The following is a 19583-nucleotide window of genomic DNA, read 5'->3' as shown; positions in this document are numbered from 1 at the left end:
CCTCACGGGTATTCAGCTTATTAATAAGACATATAAAAATAAATAAGAACATCACAAACTTAATTAACATTAAATGTGGCACTAGTGAATTATATGCTGAACAATTATTTATCAAAACTTTGAAACTACAACGTTTGAGATGGGATCGTTTACATGATTAAAGACACTTTGTAATATATAATACACCGTTAGAAATTGGCACTAGTCCCCTAGTCCTTCCCGAATTGCCCAAATCACAAGGACCAGTAGAATTTGTCCCCTTTTTAGGTGTTCGGCTATGCGATGTTATCATTATAAGGACTAGTGGACTAAAACTGTTAGTTTCTATCGCCGTATAATATAACTCCGCTCTTGTGTTATTAATAAATTGTCTTTCAGTAATCCATAACCAAATCAAGATCATATCTGCTGTTCCGCCATTTCTTTCATATCTTGCTCGCCAAAATCAGAGGTTTTTGTTTGAGACACGATATTTTCTTTTCGGTCTCGAAATAGCGATTTGGTGTATTGTTTTCTTGAACAAATTATCTTTTTTTCAAAATAGAAAACCTATTATTATCGTAAATGCAGGCCTCTTTTTTATCTCTAGATTTGTGTCCCAAACCTTAGAATCGAATATCGAAGTACGATTTACAAAAATACAAAATTTCCGTTTGGGTTCAGTGATCACATACAAAATTACCAGTGGGGAGAAATAAAAGAGACAGATGGATGTTCATGAAAGAAATTATAAAAAAAACGCCCGTCTTTTGAATAGGAAGTCAAAGGGTTAATTCCTTCCTGTATTGACCTACTTTCATGTCAATTCAGTTTCATTATTGCAACCGCGGCGAGTAATTGTTTTTATAAAACTACATTTGCGAAATTCTGGGTCAGATAATCCGTCAATTTCGTTTGTACATCGACGTGTTTTCGAAAACACGTGATGTCATCGAAACGTGTGTAGAATTACTTTATTGACACCGGTCTATCTCATTCATATTATTGACGCGAGGTGGCGCTGCTGGGCACATGCGCACAGAACTTCCGTCGTCACCATTAACCGATCTGATACAAGGTAAATTAGTGCGAAGTACATGTTTCAATGTCCATTACGAAATTACGTTCCTTTCAGTTTACGTGGTTGGTTATTATGAAACATAAAGCATATTTTAATGAACACTTGATTATTGTGTGCGTTAAAGTTTGACAAGAGGTTCCAGGAATACAGATTTTCAGTAGGCTATTTGACATGTTTGAAGAAGAAACGGGTTGTGCAGTAGCATTGGTGTTCCCTATTCAAGAAAACTCCCTTCAAAAATCTTTACTTGAATAACCCATTTGTATTTCTTACTGTAACCAGGTAACCGCCAAAATCATAAAGGTATGCTTCTTTAAACACATGCATGGTTAGTGCTTTCTGATTGTACTAATGTTGCACAATCATTATATAAAAATCTTTTTACGTCGACAAAGATCTGATTTTGATTAAATTGCTGATGTAAATGCAATAATAAAACCGTGATGAGATTTGAACCACAGACTTTTCTTATCGATGCTCATGATGTCAATCAGTGGATTGTCTGGTCCAGACTCAATTATTTACAGACCGTCGTCATATAGCTGGAATATTGCTGAGTGGGGCGTTAAACAACAAACAAACCAAAACCACATCTTCAGTGCTTTCCATAGCGACATTATAAATAAGGCATGACAGAATAATGTTGAAGGATTTCAACACACTTTCCAATGTCTGGTTACGCATCATAGGGTGTTTTTGAAACCTATGTACCTTTCTATTCCTTAATCAGACATGTGGGGATTTTCAGGCAAGAGTATGGGTCCCAAAAAACCTAGAGATGGCTAAATGGATCGTGTTGTCAGGCTCTGTGACTGGGTTGATTGTATGGATTGATGGCAAAGATGCTCATGATGTCAGTCACTGGAATGTCTGGTCCAAACTCCATTATTTACAAATTGCTGGAATATTGCCGAGTGCAGCATTAAACCATATCTTTGTATTGTGTATTTTTGTAAAATTTATGGAAAATATACTTTGAATGAGGATTTCAATTAATAAGAATGAGTACTTTGAATGAGGATTTCAATTAATAAGAATGAGTAACTGTTTTGGAGGGTTACCATATTGTTTTCCAAAACAGCACAAATAAAATTTTTGCGATACGTTTTGTATCTTGTCTCAAATATTGCGATGTATGAGGTGGACATATTGTGATAACCCAATTGTGTAATGCTTTCAGACATTGAGGCATCATGAGCAGTTCAGAAGAAGTCTCCTGGATATCCTGGTTCTGTGGGCTAAGGGGAAATGAGTTCTTTTGCGAGGTATGTACTATTACAGCTCGGGGGTCATGGGTGGCCCAGTCATCTGAGGCACCACGATTTGCTGTGCAGAGTTGCGTCCCTGGTAAACATGGTAAACATCTGAACCCTGCATCACTTCTGGCTTTCCTCCCACATGAAGCTGACATGCAGCGATATAACTGAAATACAGTGAAAATCAGCGTTAAATCAAACTTACTCACTCACCTATTACAGAACTCAAGGGTGACCCAGTTATTTAAGGCGCCGCAATTCACTGTGCAAAGTTTCATCATTTGAGCATGCCAGAAACCTATGATTGTGGTTTTGAATCCTTGTTTGCCCCGGGTTTCACCAAAGTGGCAAATGTCTAAGACATATGTCGCATCAGGCTTTCCTCCCACAATAGGCTTTGATATGACTGGAATACTATTCAAAGCGGTGTTAAACTCAACTCACTCAATCGCTAAGGCACCACAATTTGCTGTGCAGAATTGTTGCTTAGGCGTTCCAGAAATCTTTTATTATGGATTCAAATCCTAGTTTGTCCTGAATGTTCTTCTAGGTTTGACAGTGCCATGCATGTGTTTTACCAAGTTCATATGACTAGTATAAGGTGACAAAAGTGACATGGTTGATTGCGTGACATCATGCCTCAATTTGGCTGAGTATAAATATAAATGTTGTGTTTTCAGGTGGATGAGGACTATATTCAAGATAAGTTTAACTTGACTGGTCTCAATGAACAGGTGCCACACTACAGACAGGCCCTAGACATGATCTTGGACCTGGAACCAGGTATGTCAGACTGCATCGCAAATAACAGCATGCCTTGTTGGAGACTCCAGTCTACCAGACATCATCCTTGACACTGTTAGAACCAAAAACAGAAATATGTGCGTTTCCAGTTCCCTGACCAACCCAAATCTGGAAACCATGCCTTGAAACCTGTTTCCTCGAGTTGCATCGTAGCTTTTATCACCATCACAGTATTATCCATATTTTATGAAACTTACTCCCTCTGAAGTTCTTGAAAACAGAATCAGAGCTTTCGTAGATTAACTGTATACATAATTGTTATTTGAAAGCAGTCTGTTACAGATTGTCATTTTTAAACAATTATAAAGTCACAACATACATTCCCTTGTTTTTGATGGTCTTAACTAGGAAATGCACATATGTATTGATGTTTCTGGACCTAGTGTACATTAATTAGGGCAGGGGTATCAAGTGGAGAGAGGGTTGGGAAGAAAACAATTTCTGAACAATTGTACACTTTGAATTTTACAAGGGACGTGATCCAAGCTACACTACAGCTTCTGAGTATTACTGTTAACCATTGTCATGAAAATACAGAAATTGTATGACATGTCAACCCTCTAAAGAAACAGATCTCTTTAATTAATAATTATATCTTTTACCGCCATGAATGCATATGGTTTTGTCTTTTGAAAATGGTATCCCATCTTCCTAAGGCAAGGGAGTTAACTAACTGTAAAAGTCCAGTTTCCTACCTTGCTGAACTAGGCTGGAATTTATGGGCTCAAGTGTTGTGCCACCAGTGGCTATTACTTCTATGTCCCTCCTACTGACCAATCAGATTCCACCCCTCACATTAATTGCACTTGTTTTAAACAAAATGGAGGCACCCTGTCAACATGACCAAGATGATCTCATCAATAATAAAGATCTTTATTGTAATAAAACAGGTTTTACCTTGCAAAGTGTATCCTATCACTTGAGCACCTTGATTGAAACATGAAAAGATTTGGAAAATATCCAGATGTTGATTTGGTTACGTGATTTTGATTGGACTATGCATAGACTCATTAGTCCAGCCAGCATGTTACTCCATAATCTCAGCCTTGTTCGTCAGGGGTGGAAATTGGATTTTTGAAGTCAGTTAACTCCCTTGCCTTGGGATGATGAAGGCATCCTAGTGGAATTTAGGCATTTTAGGGATGTCCCTAAGTTATTTCTATGCAGACTAGTAAATGTTTCAGGTACACAGTGGGTTAAAATTGCAGCTCTGTGTATTTGACTTTGTTTCACGTCTGTTTCAGCGTTAAACTATAAGCTCCATCACCTGCTTGTAGCACTATCCCCAAGTCTCAGTGTAGGGTATTGTACAGGCATGTGATTGAAGGATGGCAAAGACTAAAAAGCTAGATTTTGGAGGCCCATAAGCCCCCAGCCTGAACTTTACCAGGGCAATACACTTTGTGAATGAATTACCGAACAAAAATTGTAACTTTTTCACTGATCGAAAACTATTTTTCACTTTTTTGCCAATTTCTTTAACTGTAAAAGCTTCTTTTCTTTCCCGCACTGCCATGCTTTCATTCAATAAAAGACATGAGAATCAGCTGTGATTTGACCCAATGCAATGTTTTACCAAAATGTATCAGCAGTACATTTTGATTGGGTTTTATTGAACAGCTGGGAGCTGCAAATAAATGAAATCCTGTTTTCTTTCACCAGAAATTAACGTCAGGTTAGGGGAAACATGGAGATATAAAAGAAGGAATTCAAACTTTGTTCGAAACTATCACATGTCTGATTGTATGTCTAGACCCTGTTTCATGAAGAGATCGTACTTCTACAACTATTGCAAGTCAGTATTAGTTACGCCACTGTAGTTAGGATGCCAGTGTTTAAAACAAAAATTAAAATTGCCAGGCTGCCATCAGGACCCACAGACTTTAGAACCTGCAGGCCCTGACTAAACACTTCAGGCTGTCATTTTAAAAAAATGCAACTTATTGTGACAAATAAATTTACTTCAGGCCATAAGAACTCATACAAGTTTGAAACTATGGGCCTATTCGAACACTGTACAATGTAGTCTCCGCTCAACAATCCTCTTTGTAAGACAGGATCCGGGCTCATAAAACTGCCAATTAGATACCACTATATAAATGAATAGATAAGACTTCACTCAAGACAAGAGTAAATTATTTGGCTTAGGCAGAATTGATAAATTTTGTACACCAAATATCCTGAGCATTGTACTTCAGTTTTGGAAATTAAGAAGAAACTAGAGGTTTTCTCCAGGTATAGTATTTGAATTTATGGACACCTACGTTTTTAACTTTTAACATCAGAGTTATGACCTTCATACATAATTTCCAACAATGTACAAGAGGAATGAATTTAGTTTTGGTGGTGTGTGTTTAACTATCTACCCTGTGTCTAGATGAAGAGGAGGAGGCCCCTGGTACTGATGTGATCGAACACACTGCCGAGATGCTATACTGTCAGATACATGCTAGATTCATACTTACCAATTCCGGCATCTGTAAGATGGTAAGCCACTGCTGCCCAAGGGGGAGGGGCTTAGGGGTCAGGTGTGTGACAGGTGTGGGACAGTATCTTGTATCCATAGCTTTAAAGTTGATTACAACAGTAAATATGTCTGTTTGGGACCATTGTCATGATTGTCAGATCTTCTTTCATCTTGTCAAACTTATGATGACTCATCCAGTAATAAAACTTGATAATTTACAGTGTTCATTCTAGTTATACTCTGGTTGGGGTGAGAACGTCCCAGCGACCTATACTTGTCGGGGTGGTTAGTCTGTCATCGTTCCCCGGCTATGTGTGGCATCTCATAAATCCCTGGTTTGTCTGGACAAGATCGCTACCCATGTAGTAAAACTTGCTGACATCAGCATTAAACAACAAACTTTTTTGTAAAACATATGGGGCCCTTTAACTTGTTTGGACTTGAAAATGCCAGTGATAAACATGGGTTCTTAGTAAATATGGATGTGATTCAGGCATTATTTTGACATTGTCAGAAAGGGGTTCCACAATTTTTTGAGGAAAATTAATAATTCTATAAGATGTTTAAGCATCCTTAATTACTATATTTTGTTGACATGACTTTGCCTGCCCAGCTTTACCAATGTGATGATAAGTGTGTAATGTTTACAATGTAGGATTTCTGGTTTGGGAAACCCCAGTCCCAGTTGTGACACATCGGTCATATGTCCTGCATCTTAATTGAAATAGATATGACAATGCCCTGCTAAATAAGTGCGACAATGCCCTGCTATATGTTACTTTGCCCTGCTAAATAGATGTAATGATGCCCTGCTAAATAGATGTGATGATGCCCTGCTAAATAGATGTGATGATGCCCTGTTTAAGAAGATATAATGACCTATATAGATGTGACAATGCCCTGCCATATAGATGTGACAATGCGATGCCATATAGATGTGACAATGCCCTGCTAAGTAGATGAGTAAAATGCCCTACCCTAGAATGAACACTGTTGGTATTCCTGTAAAACAGTGACCGGTTGAAATATTGCAAAAATAAATGCAGGAAATAATCAGTTTTTGGAAACCCATTTTGTTACTTAGCTGATCTTTTCTACAGAAATATTATTTGAGGCATATTCAAGAATTAATTTCATTTCGCAGTTCAGGCTCTCTTTGCTAAGCACAGTTGATGGTTCCCATAGCCTAAGTCCTTCCCATGTTAAACTTCACTTGTCACACACCATGGAGGTTCCCGACTGGATGGGGCTTCCCCCATGTTGACTGCTTTATTAAACCCTCTGTAGAAGTTCCTAGGTAGTCTTGTTGACTGATCAGTGCCTGCTTGTTATGCGTGCATGCGTTCAGCTGTTTGGAGCCCAGCTGTGTTACACCTCTCCATTACTAAACTATTTCAGTCATGCCAGAGCTCCACTTTCCGAGCAACATTCATTGGGTATTCATAGTTTTCTTTATGTAGTCAATATATCTTGGTCCCCTTGGATCCTGTATATTGGACATATTAAACCAATGAGTAGATTTTCTTTAATTAATTCTGCTTAAACTGCTGTTTCAGGTGCCTCCTAGTTTGTATTGGTTCATGTGCTGCCCCAAGTCTGTCACATGTTCCATAAGCTCACCAGCAATATTTATGTCTTTTACAATAAGCAAGACAAAGGTTTTGTGCATTATTCACTGCAGTAGAGTTGATGTATGTGATGCCTGAATTCAGTTAGAATATAATACCATGCTCACAAACTCACTTATACTATGTAGACTTATGGCAAGTGAAATTCAAACGTTGTGATGAGAACGACCTGTCCCCTTCACACAGGGATATTATATCAAGGAGAAAGATGAGATTTGAGAGAGATTGTTGAGAAAGACAGTGCCAGGGGATTGACTGCTATACACCTAGGAACCTCAGAATGCTCAGGACCCAGTTATTCATTCACAGTACTTCATCTTCATGACTCATTGTCTCATACAGTGCAGATTCTCATTTCTAGTCACCCAGTATCTTCGTCAAGACACTTGGTTTGTTTGAATATCAGTTTGTGACCAGGGCCCACTTGCTCAAAGCGATCTTAGATGATCTTAACTCCCATACTTTAACATAGGCTTATGAGAGTCTTAGCGCTAAGATCGCTTTGTGCAAGTGGGCCCAGATGAATAAGTTCCCTTAAACATGACCTCAAAGACAGTTGGCTCTTGGTTTGATTGTAGATTAGCCAAATGTGTTTTCCCACCAAGAAAACTGCCGTTCACCTCATGCCTAAAAAATTCATGGTGACATTAGATGAAATAAGTTGTGCATAATTTTGAATTATGTTATGGTTTCAGACAAGAAATGTGTGTTTCTTATTTCATCAAGTGTATATTTGATTTTTTTGGTGACGGACAGAATTCTAATAAAAAATGGAAGTTTTAATTTGAAGATTTTGCACCTGCAAGAAATTGACACTGGCATTTTTTTGCAACCAACCATGTAATTATGAGGTTATTACAGGGGCTTCCAGTGCATATTGACGAAGAATGTCACTCTGGATGCTCACAACCCCAGTGGGTGACGACAAGATGAGAGTCTGTACAAGTGATTAACGCTCGTTTTGCTTTTTGTATAGATGACGAACTAGAAGACAACCCCAATCAGAGTGATCTTATTGAACAGGCTGCGGAGATGCTATATGGCTTGATTCACGCCCGATACATTATGACTAATCGAGGCATTGCCCAGATGGTAAGCTTGCTGCGCCCACACCGGGCATGTAACCTAGACAGCTAGGGAAGGCCATGTGTATGGTGCTTCAATGAAGGTCAGATGTCTCTGGCCTCCAGTTTCTTCACAAGAAAGACTTGCCTCTATTTCAACAGAACTGGGCAGTTGAAAAAAATAAGGCTCTAAGATTCCTCTAAGTTAAGACAAATGGACTGTGGGGTCGCTGACGATTCAGGTTTGATGCTAAGCCCATATAAACCAGTATTGGAATAGGAATAAACGGGGGTAAAAACCTGCTCACTCACTCGCTATGGACTTCGGGTACTAGTTACTTCAAGAACGGGAACTTTCTTTAGTTTTACCCTTATCCTTTCCATGGCTAAGTCAGGTTTGTGAGTATTTTGCAGCCTTGAAACACTGACATGTTTTTCCAAGAGAACAGCCAGTCACCAAGATTATATCTATTATGCCACCTTCTAAAGCCCGACCCTGTTTGTATCACATATTCCAGTGTGTTTAAGATTATATATATCTCCTAGTGTCAAATTCAAAATGATTTTATAATGGAATTAAACCTGATTAGTAAGCAGGCTTGATGGAAGACTACATAAAGTACAAATTGGTAAGTGCAGATTTGGTACCCTTAATCCCAGTCTGGCTGTCCTCTTCAAAAAGCATTCTGATATTTAAAATCCTAATAGAACAATATATTTAAAAATAAACTGTTAATTCCCGCAAATAAAAAATGTTTGAGGAATAATAGCTTCTAATGAAGATGGAGACATTCAAGTGTGGAGGATCAAGCAGTGCTCTTGTACAGACTGTGTATCATAAGGAGTTAGCTTACCTGTAACCATGGTAACATGTATGAAATGAACTAGCTGATGCTTCTTATCAATCATTTTGTTTTCGTTCAGTCCTACTTGACATCTGTTCAGTTTGCCTCATCCAAAAAAGGTCATTACTGACAACTGCTTTATTTTAATGCCAACCGATTCCAAATAACTCTTAATTCCACTGGGACTGATTGTGTGGTGACTTGCTAGGTGTTCAAACACATCTAGAATAGACCCTCATCATGTTGAGTGTTGGATTTGAGAGCATTTGTGCATGTCACATTGATTTCCACCAGTGTCATGTCACATCAGTTCCTTCCAGGTTTTGTACACACTACATTCCTCCATCACCTGTGAATGCGTATCTCTGCAGTATAATACTGATGTTTGTCTATTTTAAGTCAGCTTATGAAACGAGGCTGTTTGTTGCTCAAGGACATTTAATGTTCTACACTGTGCATGATATTCATGTAAACCCAACCATTGCCTGATGCTGAAGCAGTAGAGCCGTCGGCCATAAACCTGTGTCACATGCTGCACCAGACATTGCACGTGTGAGATGTAATTTGACCTCTCATTGGTCTGAGCTCTCAGTTGTTTCCAGCTTGCTGGCACCAGCCGTGTTGTGATTTGGTGGTAAGAAATAGCGACTACATGCTGCCGTATGTGTTCAGGGTTGATGGAGGAACATGGTGTATTCAAACCTGTTCAGTATTGGTGACAGTCATGTCACAGTTCTAGTTTGTTGTAGAGGAGGTTGTTCTATGACTATCTAATCTGATACTTTCATCTGTTTGCACAATGAGCTATGACTAGATAATTAGTGTAAGCCTGTTCTATGCTCAACTTTATTAACTCTGAAAATAGAATAATGTTCTTTTTCTTGGTTGAAATAATATTATACCTCTATCCTGAAATTAGCTTGCCTTGACATTGTCAGTGTGAGCTTATATCATGGCTTGCCATCCATCTGAAAATTAAGAATCACCTTTCTTTTATACTTCTACACAAGCTAAGCCCATTCTCTCCCCCTCCCCACCCCAGTGAAGATCTGTGATACAATTGGTCTTCAGCAACCCATGCTTGTTGTAAGATACAACCAACAGGATTGGGCGGTCAGGCTTACTGACTTGTTTGTCAAGTCATTGTATCCAGATTGCGTAGATCAATGCTGATGCTGTCAATCAGTGGTTTGCCTGTTCAAGATTCAATTATTTAAAGACAGCCATCATATTGCTGGAATATTGATGAGTACATCAACAAACAAATCAACATTTGAACATGTTATTGACAAATCTGTACCCAATGTTTTTATTTTTTTTAAACTCTGTATTGTTTTCACATTGATGCATGTCCAGTGTAGAACATGTTGAATATTATTGATGTTTTAACTGATAAAGTCATCTAAATACCGGTATTAACGTCAAACTATTAGATTAAAATAAAGTTTAATATTGCCACACTTGTAATAGCTGATAGATGATATTGTGCAAACCATGTATTTGTTTAATCAGTGATTTATTTACTCTGCTTTTCAAACGGTCAAGATCATTTTCTATGCCACATCAAGTTCAATTTGTTCAGAACAAAAGTTATCTTTATTGTTTTGCCTTCATCAGCCTATACATGGTAAACATGGTAAACATGGTAAACATTGTAAACATGGTAAAATTAAAGACCTAGCTATTTCGACTTCATTTAGAAAACATTTTGTAAATGTCATTTATATGGTTATATTTTGCCTATATGATCATGATGATTATTTTATACATTTTGAACTTTATAAAGACATCATTATGACCAATTCTGAAATATATTACCTTGAAATTTGGTCAGTTTGGTCGTCATGACAAGTTGTCCCTGAATGCTTTGATAAGAAAAACTCTTGTCTTGTGACATCTTAAGAAGGTGAACTTCAGTGCGATTATGTAAAATACTTTGGAGGTAGATAGCTGGTTGATGGTAGTTTGTGATGTTTGTATTCCACCTATGTGTCATCAGTCTTTTCAGTCCTTCATGTTTCTGTGATCTTTGTTTCCAGATTGAGAAATGGCAGCAGGGAGACTTTGGCTATTGCCCGCGGGTATACTGTGAAAATCAGCCCATGCTTCCCATTGGTAAACACAATTGTCAGTCCTATGGGGTCGTTCGGGCAGGGGGTAAAATGTTGGCTTGTCCTCCTTAGTACCGGTGATGTTTACTGATATCAGTCCATGCTGTTTTCTCTGTGGACCACCAGTGTCTCGTGGATAAAGCTGCTGCCGGGAGAGCGAAATTTCGGGGGATGGATCCATGTCCGTGTCAGACCAAAGGACACTGAGATATGTACATGTTGTTTCCCTGCCTGGTGCTTGGCATTAAGGGACTAAAACAAAGACTGGTACTTCGGAGTGTATTGTTTATTGTTATGATACATACCCTGGACAAATATGCCAAATGTTTAGACACACTCGCACACTCACACGCATACCACACTACATCAAATAGCACCCATGCACACCACACCACACCACACCACACCACACCACACGCACACCCACGTGCACCACACACACCACTCCACACGCACACCCACGCGCACCACACACACCACACCGCACACCACTCCACATGCACACCCACGTGCACCACACACACCACACCACACACCACTCCACATGCACACCCACGCGCACCACACACACCACACCACACACCACTCCACATGCACACCCACGTGCACCACACACACCACACCACACACCCACGTGCACCACACACACCACACCACATCACACCATACCACACAAGCATCGTGATGCTGAATGGAATTCAAGACAGCTTTGAGGTGTGAACTACTGGAGAATGGAGGCTGTCCAGTGCAATGGTGGTGCACACATTCCTCTGTCCTCCGTGCACTGCTTTGAGCTGGATCAGTCTTGTCCATGATTGTCTCAGTCAAGCAGCAGTGCCACATTAAGTGTCTGTGTGTTTGTGTTCGACTGCTGGCAGTTTGAGCAGAACGTAAAGACTACAGATATCTTACTTATATTTGGTATTGTCGTAAGGAGGTAGCTTTAAATTCACCATTGGATTTAGGCTCAATGGAGATCTTGGGTACCAGGCCCCAAGCACTTGATGCTAGTTAGGATGCAAGTTAGGAATGTCTGTTGTTTCTATATTCTGAGTATTTAACTTTTTCTATGATGGGTATTTCCACAATAATGGTTCACACAGATATCGAACACTAAAATGCAGGGCTTTTCAAATCTTTCAAGTGTCAATTTCAAGGCTTTTTAAAAAAATTCAATCCAACGAACTATATATTAGTTGTAAGACAATACTATATATTAGTCATAAGACCTAAAAAACAATGTGACTATTAACATCACAAATTTTCAAACAAGATTGATTTTGCAACAAAAAAATACTAATTAAGCCTGTCATGAATTCTTCAAGGTGTTTGGCAAAGTGGCAAATCTTTTACTGTGATAAATCACACTAAGACATCCTTGGTCATCACTTTTGTTTTGTGTGTTTTAATAACTTGGCAATGATTCAGCTGTTTTTGGTGATTTTCAAGGCTTTTCAAGGTTGACACTAAAAATCAAGAATTTTCCAGAGAGACATTAAGATTGAAGGCCTTGTCAAGCCTGTACAAATCTTGCTTTCCCAGGATCACGTTTAGCTATATAAAACATGCACAAGTGCATCCTGTGATTGAAAAATACAACCTAATATTTATGTTTACATGCTTTTGAAAAAATCAATGAAATTTGCACACAAAATCGATCTCTGAACACACTCATTACCTGTAAACATTATTACCATGCTACACAACTAATCCATGTGTTACATGGAATTTCTTTGACATCATCAAGCTGTGGGTACTTCAAGGGTATGTGCTCATGTTCCTATTTGACAGCAGTGTGACACTGGCAACAGACCAGCCTATGTTTCATCATTGATACAATTATTGGGCCAAAGTGCAACCTGGTTTTGTCTGGTGCAACTGGTTTTGTCTGGTGCAACTGGTTTCCATGTGAACATGCACCTGGAGCAAGTTCCTTTAATCAAGCCATGCTTTCCAAATGAAAAAAGAAGGGGGGTCCAGTACATTCTATTGCACTTAGTGCACTTACTTATTCTATACTGCTTTAAATTCACATGTGCATATAGAGAAATCACTCCCCACGATACATTTTCCATTGTAGTATAATGAATAGAAACTGAATAGTTTAACCATGTTCATGTAAAGGAAAACATTGCAAGTTAGTTACATTTTTGGTAAATCAGATAAATATGTTCACATTTACATATTTCCCTCAATTAATGGCGTGAAGTGACATTCCACTGGCGTCGTACAGTGCTATGACATCAACCAATGCAGTCCTAGTTCACCCTGATAATGTTTCTAGCTTTGTCAGCACCATGCCTATAGCTTTCACGTCACTTCCGTCTTTCCTCCCACTTTAAGCTATCATATCATGATGTAAGTGAAAGACTGTTCAAAGCATCAATAAACTAAACTCACTCCCCCATGTATAAGATCGATCTGTCATCTGTGTTGTCTCTGACAGTAATGTGTGGATGTTCCAGGTTTGTCAGATGTTCCCGGCGAGGCGATGGTGAAGCTGTACTGCCCCAAATGTCAAGACGTGTACACCCCTAAGTCCTCCCGCCACCACCACACCGATGGCGCCTACTTCGGCACCGGCTTCCCCCACATGCTCTTCATGGTGCACCCCGAGTACAGACCCAAGCGTCCAGCCAACCAGTTTGTTCCCAGGTAAGTACCAATAAGGTCTCCTGCTTTTTACAAAAAATCAAATATGCACTGTCCCAGTCATCTAATTTATTGTGCAGAGTTGTGTCCCCTTGGTGATCCAGAATCTTATGATAGGTTTTAATCTCGGATTCATTGCCCTGATTCAAAATGTTTGTCAGGATGGTACTGATGCTGAGGTTCACCAAAGTAGTCAACATTGAAAATCTATACCACACTTTAACATCAAGCTGACAGTGATAGAACTGAAATACTGTTCGAGGTGGGGATGAACCAATATGATTCATGCTGTTGTTCCTCAATGCTAGTCACACAGCCACTAATCAACTAGTTCAAAGACGGGTGAAAATTTGAAAGAACTACCAATACATTTTCTCCTCATATTGGATTTCAATAGAGCGAAATGATTTGTTTAACTCTTCCTCTGATGATTATCCAACAATCAGGGCCGCATTGCAAAAAGAGATTTTGCGCTATGGTTACTGTAAGCCTATGGTACAGTATTACAGTTATGATGCTGGTAGTTCTACGATCACAAGTGGACACTGGCAGTGTAACTGTCCTTACAAGCAATGGGCAGGGGGATATAGATATGTCTGTCCGTCCGTCCTTCCAAGGACATTTGTTTGTGTGAACTATAACTTTAAAAATACTTCATGGATTCTTTTCCAACTTGAGGTACAGTTTCTATACCAATAGGAGAGGTGCAGTGCAAAGTTTGATTTCGATAAGTGGATTTTCTTAGAAAATATTGCTTTCTTCATGTTTAGAACTTAGAAATATGTTAGATTAAAGTCCGGGGTATTGCTGAGGCCTGCTCACGTTTCTCCTTGTTTCAGACTGTACGGCTTCAAGATCCACCCCCTGGCCTACCAGCTCCAGTACCAAGCAGCATCTAACTTCAAGATGCCCATGCGGGGAGCTAGTCACACCAACAGCAAAAGATGAAACATAGCCACCATGTGCTAGGCTCTAACTCGGACTGGACTAGATATTACCTCCTCCACTGACGACATTTCAACTTTCATCATCGAAAACGTGTACAGTGTACAAAAGACTGAAAAATCTAGATATGAGAAGATGTTTGAAGCAAAGATGATGACAAGAGACCACAGATTCTGTTGACATACTGTCTCCTATTCCTGGATTGTTCATCCGTCATTTCTAACATTTGTACTTTCGTTATGATGTATATAATGCTTAGGAATGTTCGCTTTGTAAGATTTGCATTGAGATTAGGTTGACAAGGAAACTGATACTTGCTGTGTGTAGAAAGTAGGATCGGTCTTGGACTTAATTTGACCAGATTTGAAATTGAAACTATTTTTGAAATTATTTATTTTCCTGATCATAAACTTTTGAATTATTCATCTTTAGTTCTCGACTTGGTAAGTTTATGTAGGGTGAGATAGATTTTGCTGCAGACATCATTGTATTGGGATAATTGTTCTGCCAAAGATTTCGTGAAATTGACAACTGATGTGGTCAGTGGTGATGAAATTAAGTACCCCCACGGTTACCATGGTTACATGTTATTGTACAGTTGTGATGTCTTAGTTTGTGTGGCTGTCTGCAATTTTGTAAAGGACCGAAGTGGACCGTGGTGTTCAGTGATGGGCAGTTATACAGATGTGGCTTAATAATTAAAATATACTTTTAATAACATTGTGGTTGCTGATGGTCAAGAGAATTGTACCTGTGAAATGATGACAAGGGGTCAGAAAAAAGGGCCAGGAGGGTCATTTCAATTATTTACCCCCAAATTTATTTACAAATTCATTTTTGAATGGTTACATATTGGAGACAATTTATGTCTAAATACAGTTACCATTCTTGTGCACCTGAAGTATAAGACATGAAAGAACTTTATGCTCATTCATGACCACAAGTGAGCAGCTCTGAAGCCTGCTTTTGCCCACTGATATATAGTTACCAAAGATGCCTAGGAACCAATGTTTTGTTATTCTAGCCTCAAATCAACTCTTAGTTTCTCATTAAGATTACCCAGTTAATTAATTGCAATGCAGGGCTCAGTGTCACAAGTACAGCTTCATGTACGGGACGAGGACAGCGCCCACTTGTGTAAGATACATTGCTGAACTTCAAAGAGGCAGTATTATATGCAAACTGTAGCAGTGCACAATTGCTGAACACGTTCAGAGTGTTCAGATCTTGGATTGCCACAGATTCTAGTTTTCCATCTTCAAAATGACCTCCCACTGTAGCCTTTGTACATGTGATCATCCTAGGAACGCCCCACATGAACGCAGTATGTTGACTCTGTGTGAAGGTAGTGTGTGAGAACATGCACATCAGCCTTGGTGAACACTCGTGCACGTCACGTGTATGTGAACATTTTCTGTACATGCCCACCTGTCATTACCATGTATTATCATGTGTTGTATGTAATAAATATTTATGTCCTGTAAGTCTTTATTGTTTGTATTACAAGTACGATGGAGTGGACCATGTTCTTGATACTCCAAGCGTTAAAGGCCCCAATAGCCATGGTAGTTGTGTGGGGATACCAGGTTGGATATATTTTGGGGTCTTTTTTGTTGTTTAACACCATGTTCAGCAATATTCCAGCTAGAAGACAGCGGTATTTAAATAATCAAGTCTGGACCAAACAATAAAGTGATTGACATCACGAGCATCAATTCATGAATTGGGATGCGATGACATGCATCAACCAAGTCAGCGACCCTCGCCACACGATCCCGTTAATTGCCTCTCACAACAAGCATGGGTTGCTGAAGACCTAACCCGGATCTTCACAGGAGTGGCAGGTTTGAATTGGTCTGCAGCAAGCTATGTTTGTCATAAGAGGCATTAAATGGATTGGGTAGTCAATTTGGAAACGGTGGACATGCACTTTGGATTCCAAGCCAGGTCCCCCATGAGCACATGCTTGGTGCTAAAATGTGACTGAGGATGTGGATCGTTGCTGATGGTGTCAACCATTGGTTTGTCTTCATCCAGAGATAACATACCGCTTTTACACCACATATCCCCCACACCCTGTCTGGTGCAATTTAGAAATGGGGTTTGGCTATTTATACCCCACTTTTGATTCTTTGCCATGGGATACCTTCCGTTCACTGAAAAAATAATAATGCTGTTCAGTATGTTTCAATATAATACGGGTGGCCCAGTCGTCTAAGGCGCCGCGATTCGCTGTGCAGAGTTGCGTCCCTTGGGCACGCCAGAAACCTATGATTGTGGGTTCGAATCCCGGTTCGCCCCAATTATGTTTCTAGGTTTGTCAGCACCATACCCGTGCTTGTGGGTTTCACCGAAGTGGTAAACATCTTAGACCTGCATCACTTTGCGCTTTCCTCCCACATTAAGCTGACACGCCGTGATATAACTGGAATACTGTTAAAAGCGGCGTTAAACCCAACTCACTCACTCAATATCCCAAATCATCTAAAGGCACCAGGCTGCCGTGTACAAAGCAATCTTACCGCTATGGTGATCGTAACTCCCATACCTAACATAGACTTTTGACAGGCGTAGGTAGTGCTGAGGTTGTTTTGTACAACAGCACCCTGTTCTCCACTATACTGATCTGTATAGTAGTTTCATCCAGAAATATTCATCAGGTTTTGAAGTTTTCTCAGGGAAAGAGCACTACCCTCCATTTTCAGTTAACTCCCACTTGTCATGAAACCAAAAACAATGAAATAAATATAACTACCAAATCATCAAAAAGCATCCTCATCACTAGACTGATCTGTAAAGCCAGTTTCAACTAGAAATATTCAACGGTTTAGGAGTTTTGCTCTGAAAACGGATGGACAACCCAGGGGATAACAATGTTGAGATGTAGATGTTTAGATGTCATCAACATAAAATCTGCAACACAGCGTTGTAAAGAGCTTGGTATAGAAAACCTTCCTCAGAATATTTTCCATTGATTAGAAATTCATCTTAATTTATCCTAGCCCCAATATAATTGCAATGTTACACATTAACACTAACAAGAAAACAGTGTTTTCTTCTATATCTCCCTGCCATGGGGCACATGACAATTTTGATATATCTGATTTCATATAGTAGTGATACAGCTGGATTATTGCCAAGTGCGGTGTTCAACAACAAACACACACACAGGGAGGTTGGTTGGTTTTACGCCGCAATATTACAGCTTTATGACGGCGGTCTGCAAATAATCGAGTCTGGACCAGACAATCCAGTGATTGATTTCATGAGCATCGATCCAAGCAATTGGGATCGATGACCTGCATCAACCAAGTCGGCGAGCCTAACCACCCGATCCCATTAGTCGCCTTTGACGACAAGCATAGTTGCCTTTTACAGCAAGCAAGGGTTGCTGAAGACCTATTCTACCCCGGAATCTTCACGTTGACTGTACACACTGATATAAGATCACAGAGCAGGTCATCGATACTAAATTTAAGCTGAGAATGTGTGGATTTCTCCATGTGAATCACACTTTCACTACATGAGTAGACTGCATTTAAAGGACTGTGCTGCACAAGCATTTCATGCGAAACATTGTACAGGCATAATCTAGGATTCAAAACTGAGTACGTTTGGCAGGCAAATTGGTGAAAACAAGAAAAAATAACATATGGCACCAATTATCAATCTCTGGTTAGGTAGCTCTTTCATAAGCTAACTTCAGTAGTTTGTGAAGTCCCCAGACACTATGTACCTTGTAAATGAACATGGATCAAGGGCCATTACTGTGTACGCTCAAACTCTAAAAACATCAAGCTCCTCCCTTATACCCCGCCATGAACAAAACAGGCTGCACATGGATTTCTGATTGAGAGAATAAATCCCTTATACCCCGCTTCAAAGCAAAAGGCTGCACACTTTTGCCAAGTTAATGAAAGTTACATGACTTAGCAAAATTTAACCTAAGCTCAATTGAACAGCTGTTTTTCTATCAATTTTGAATTTGTTTTAATTGTTTTACAATGGCAAATAATAACATGTCGATAACAAAAAGTCATTGTAGCAGTATCACAAGGGGTACATGTGGTTTTATGTGTCCCTCAAAGTTTTTAACCACTCACATCCTAGCTCATGGTACACACAGGCCACATAAAACCACATGTACTTCTCGTGATACTGCTAGAAACTAATACTATGGCTACCATGTTGAAATTCAGATTCATCCGGCTTGAGCACATTCAGGTGTCATCACTGATGGGAATAAACACGAGTGAAGTTCCTGTTTCATTGGTCCAGAGATGTCTGTACAGAAGACTAACCAGTCGACGGCATGGGCAACAATCCACACCATTGGGTTACAATGACGAAATGAACCAGGTCACACGCTGAGACCTAATCCTCATTTTAGCTGCCTCCTTGTTTTTAACCCGTGAAAATCCAGGTTAGAAGATGCTTGCTGTTAGAGACAGGATCATGTGGTCATCGTATCCCAATTGCGTAGATCAATGCTCATGATGTCAATCACTGGATTGTCTGTTCCAGACTTGATTATTTACAGACCACTGTCAGAGCTGGAATATTTCTGAGTGTGACATTTAACAACAAACAAACCTTGTCATACGAGTGAGTGAATGTTATTTAACACCGCGGTCAGCAATATTCCAGCTGTACTACAGTGGCCTCGAAATAAATCAGTGTGGACCAGACAAACTAGTTACAGAAAACATTAGCAATTACCCATGCAATCGGGCTTTTATTTGAAAAGCTTG

The 19583-nt window shown here is 39.5% G+C and overlaps 1 protein-coding gene across 3 annotated transcripts; it reads left to right on the top strand.

Annotated features, from left to right (window-relative positions):
* Positions 1–1017: 1017 nt before the first annotated feature.
* Positions 1018–16316, top strand: LOC139459522 (casein kinase II subunit beta). 3 transcript variants are annotated; one of them, XM_071241043.1, is made up of 7 exons: positions 1018–1057; positions 2241–2325; positions 2997–3099; positions 8192–8307; positions 11164–11239; positions 13701–13890; positions 14727–16316. In XM_071241043.1, the coding sequence occupies exons 2-7, from the start codon at positions 2254–2256 to the stop codon at positions 14833–14835; spliced, it is 666 nt and encodes a 221-aa protein (XP_071097144.1). In that variant the 5' UTR covers positions 1018–1057; positions 2241–2253; the 3' UTR covers positions 14836–16316. The 3 variants fall into 3 exon arrangements, with proteins under 3 accessions (XP_071097144.1, XP_071097146.1, XP_071097145.1); XM_071241045.1 differs by lacking the exon at positions 8192–8307 and adding an exon at positions 5498–5607; XM_071241044.1 differs by lacking the exon at positions 1018–1057 and adding an exon at positions 1125–1217.
* The last annotated feature ends 3267 nt before the right edge of the window (positions 16317–19583 follow it).

The sequence above is a fragment of the Haliotis cracherodii genome, unplaced genomic scaffold (assembly GCF_022045235.1).
Source record: "Haliotis cracherodii isolate W230 unplaced genomic scaffold, xgHalCrac1.p SCAF_13, whole genome shotgun sequence".
NCBI lineage: Eukaryota > Metazoa > Mollusca > Gastropoda > Lepetellida > Haliotidae > Haliotis > Haliotis cracherodii.
Note: the sequence above shows the minus strand (reverse complement) of the source record. Positions and strands in the feature narration are given on the sequence as shown.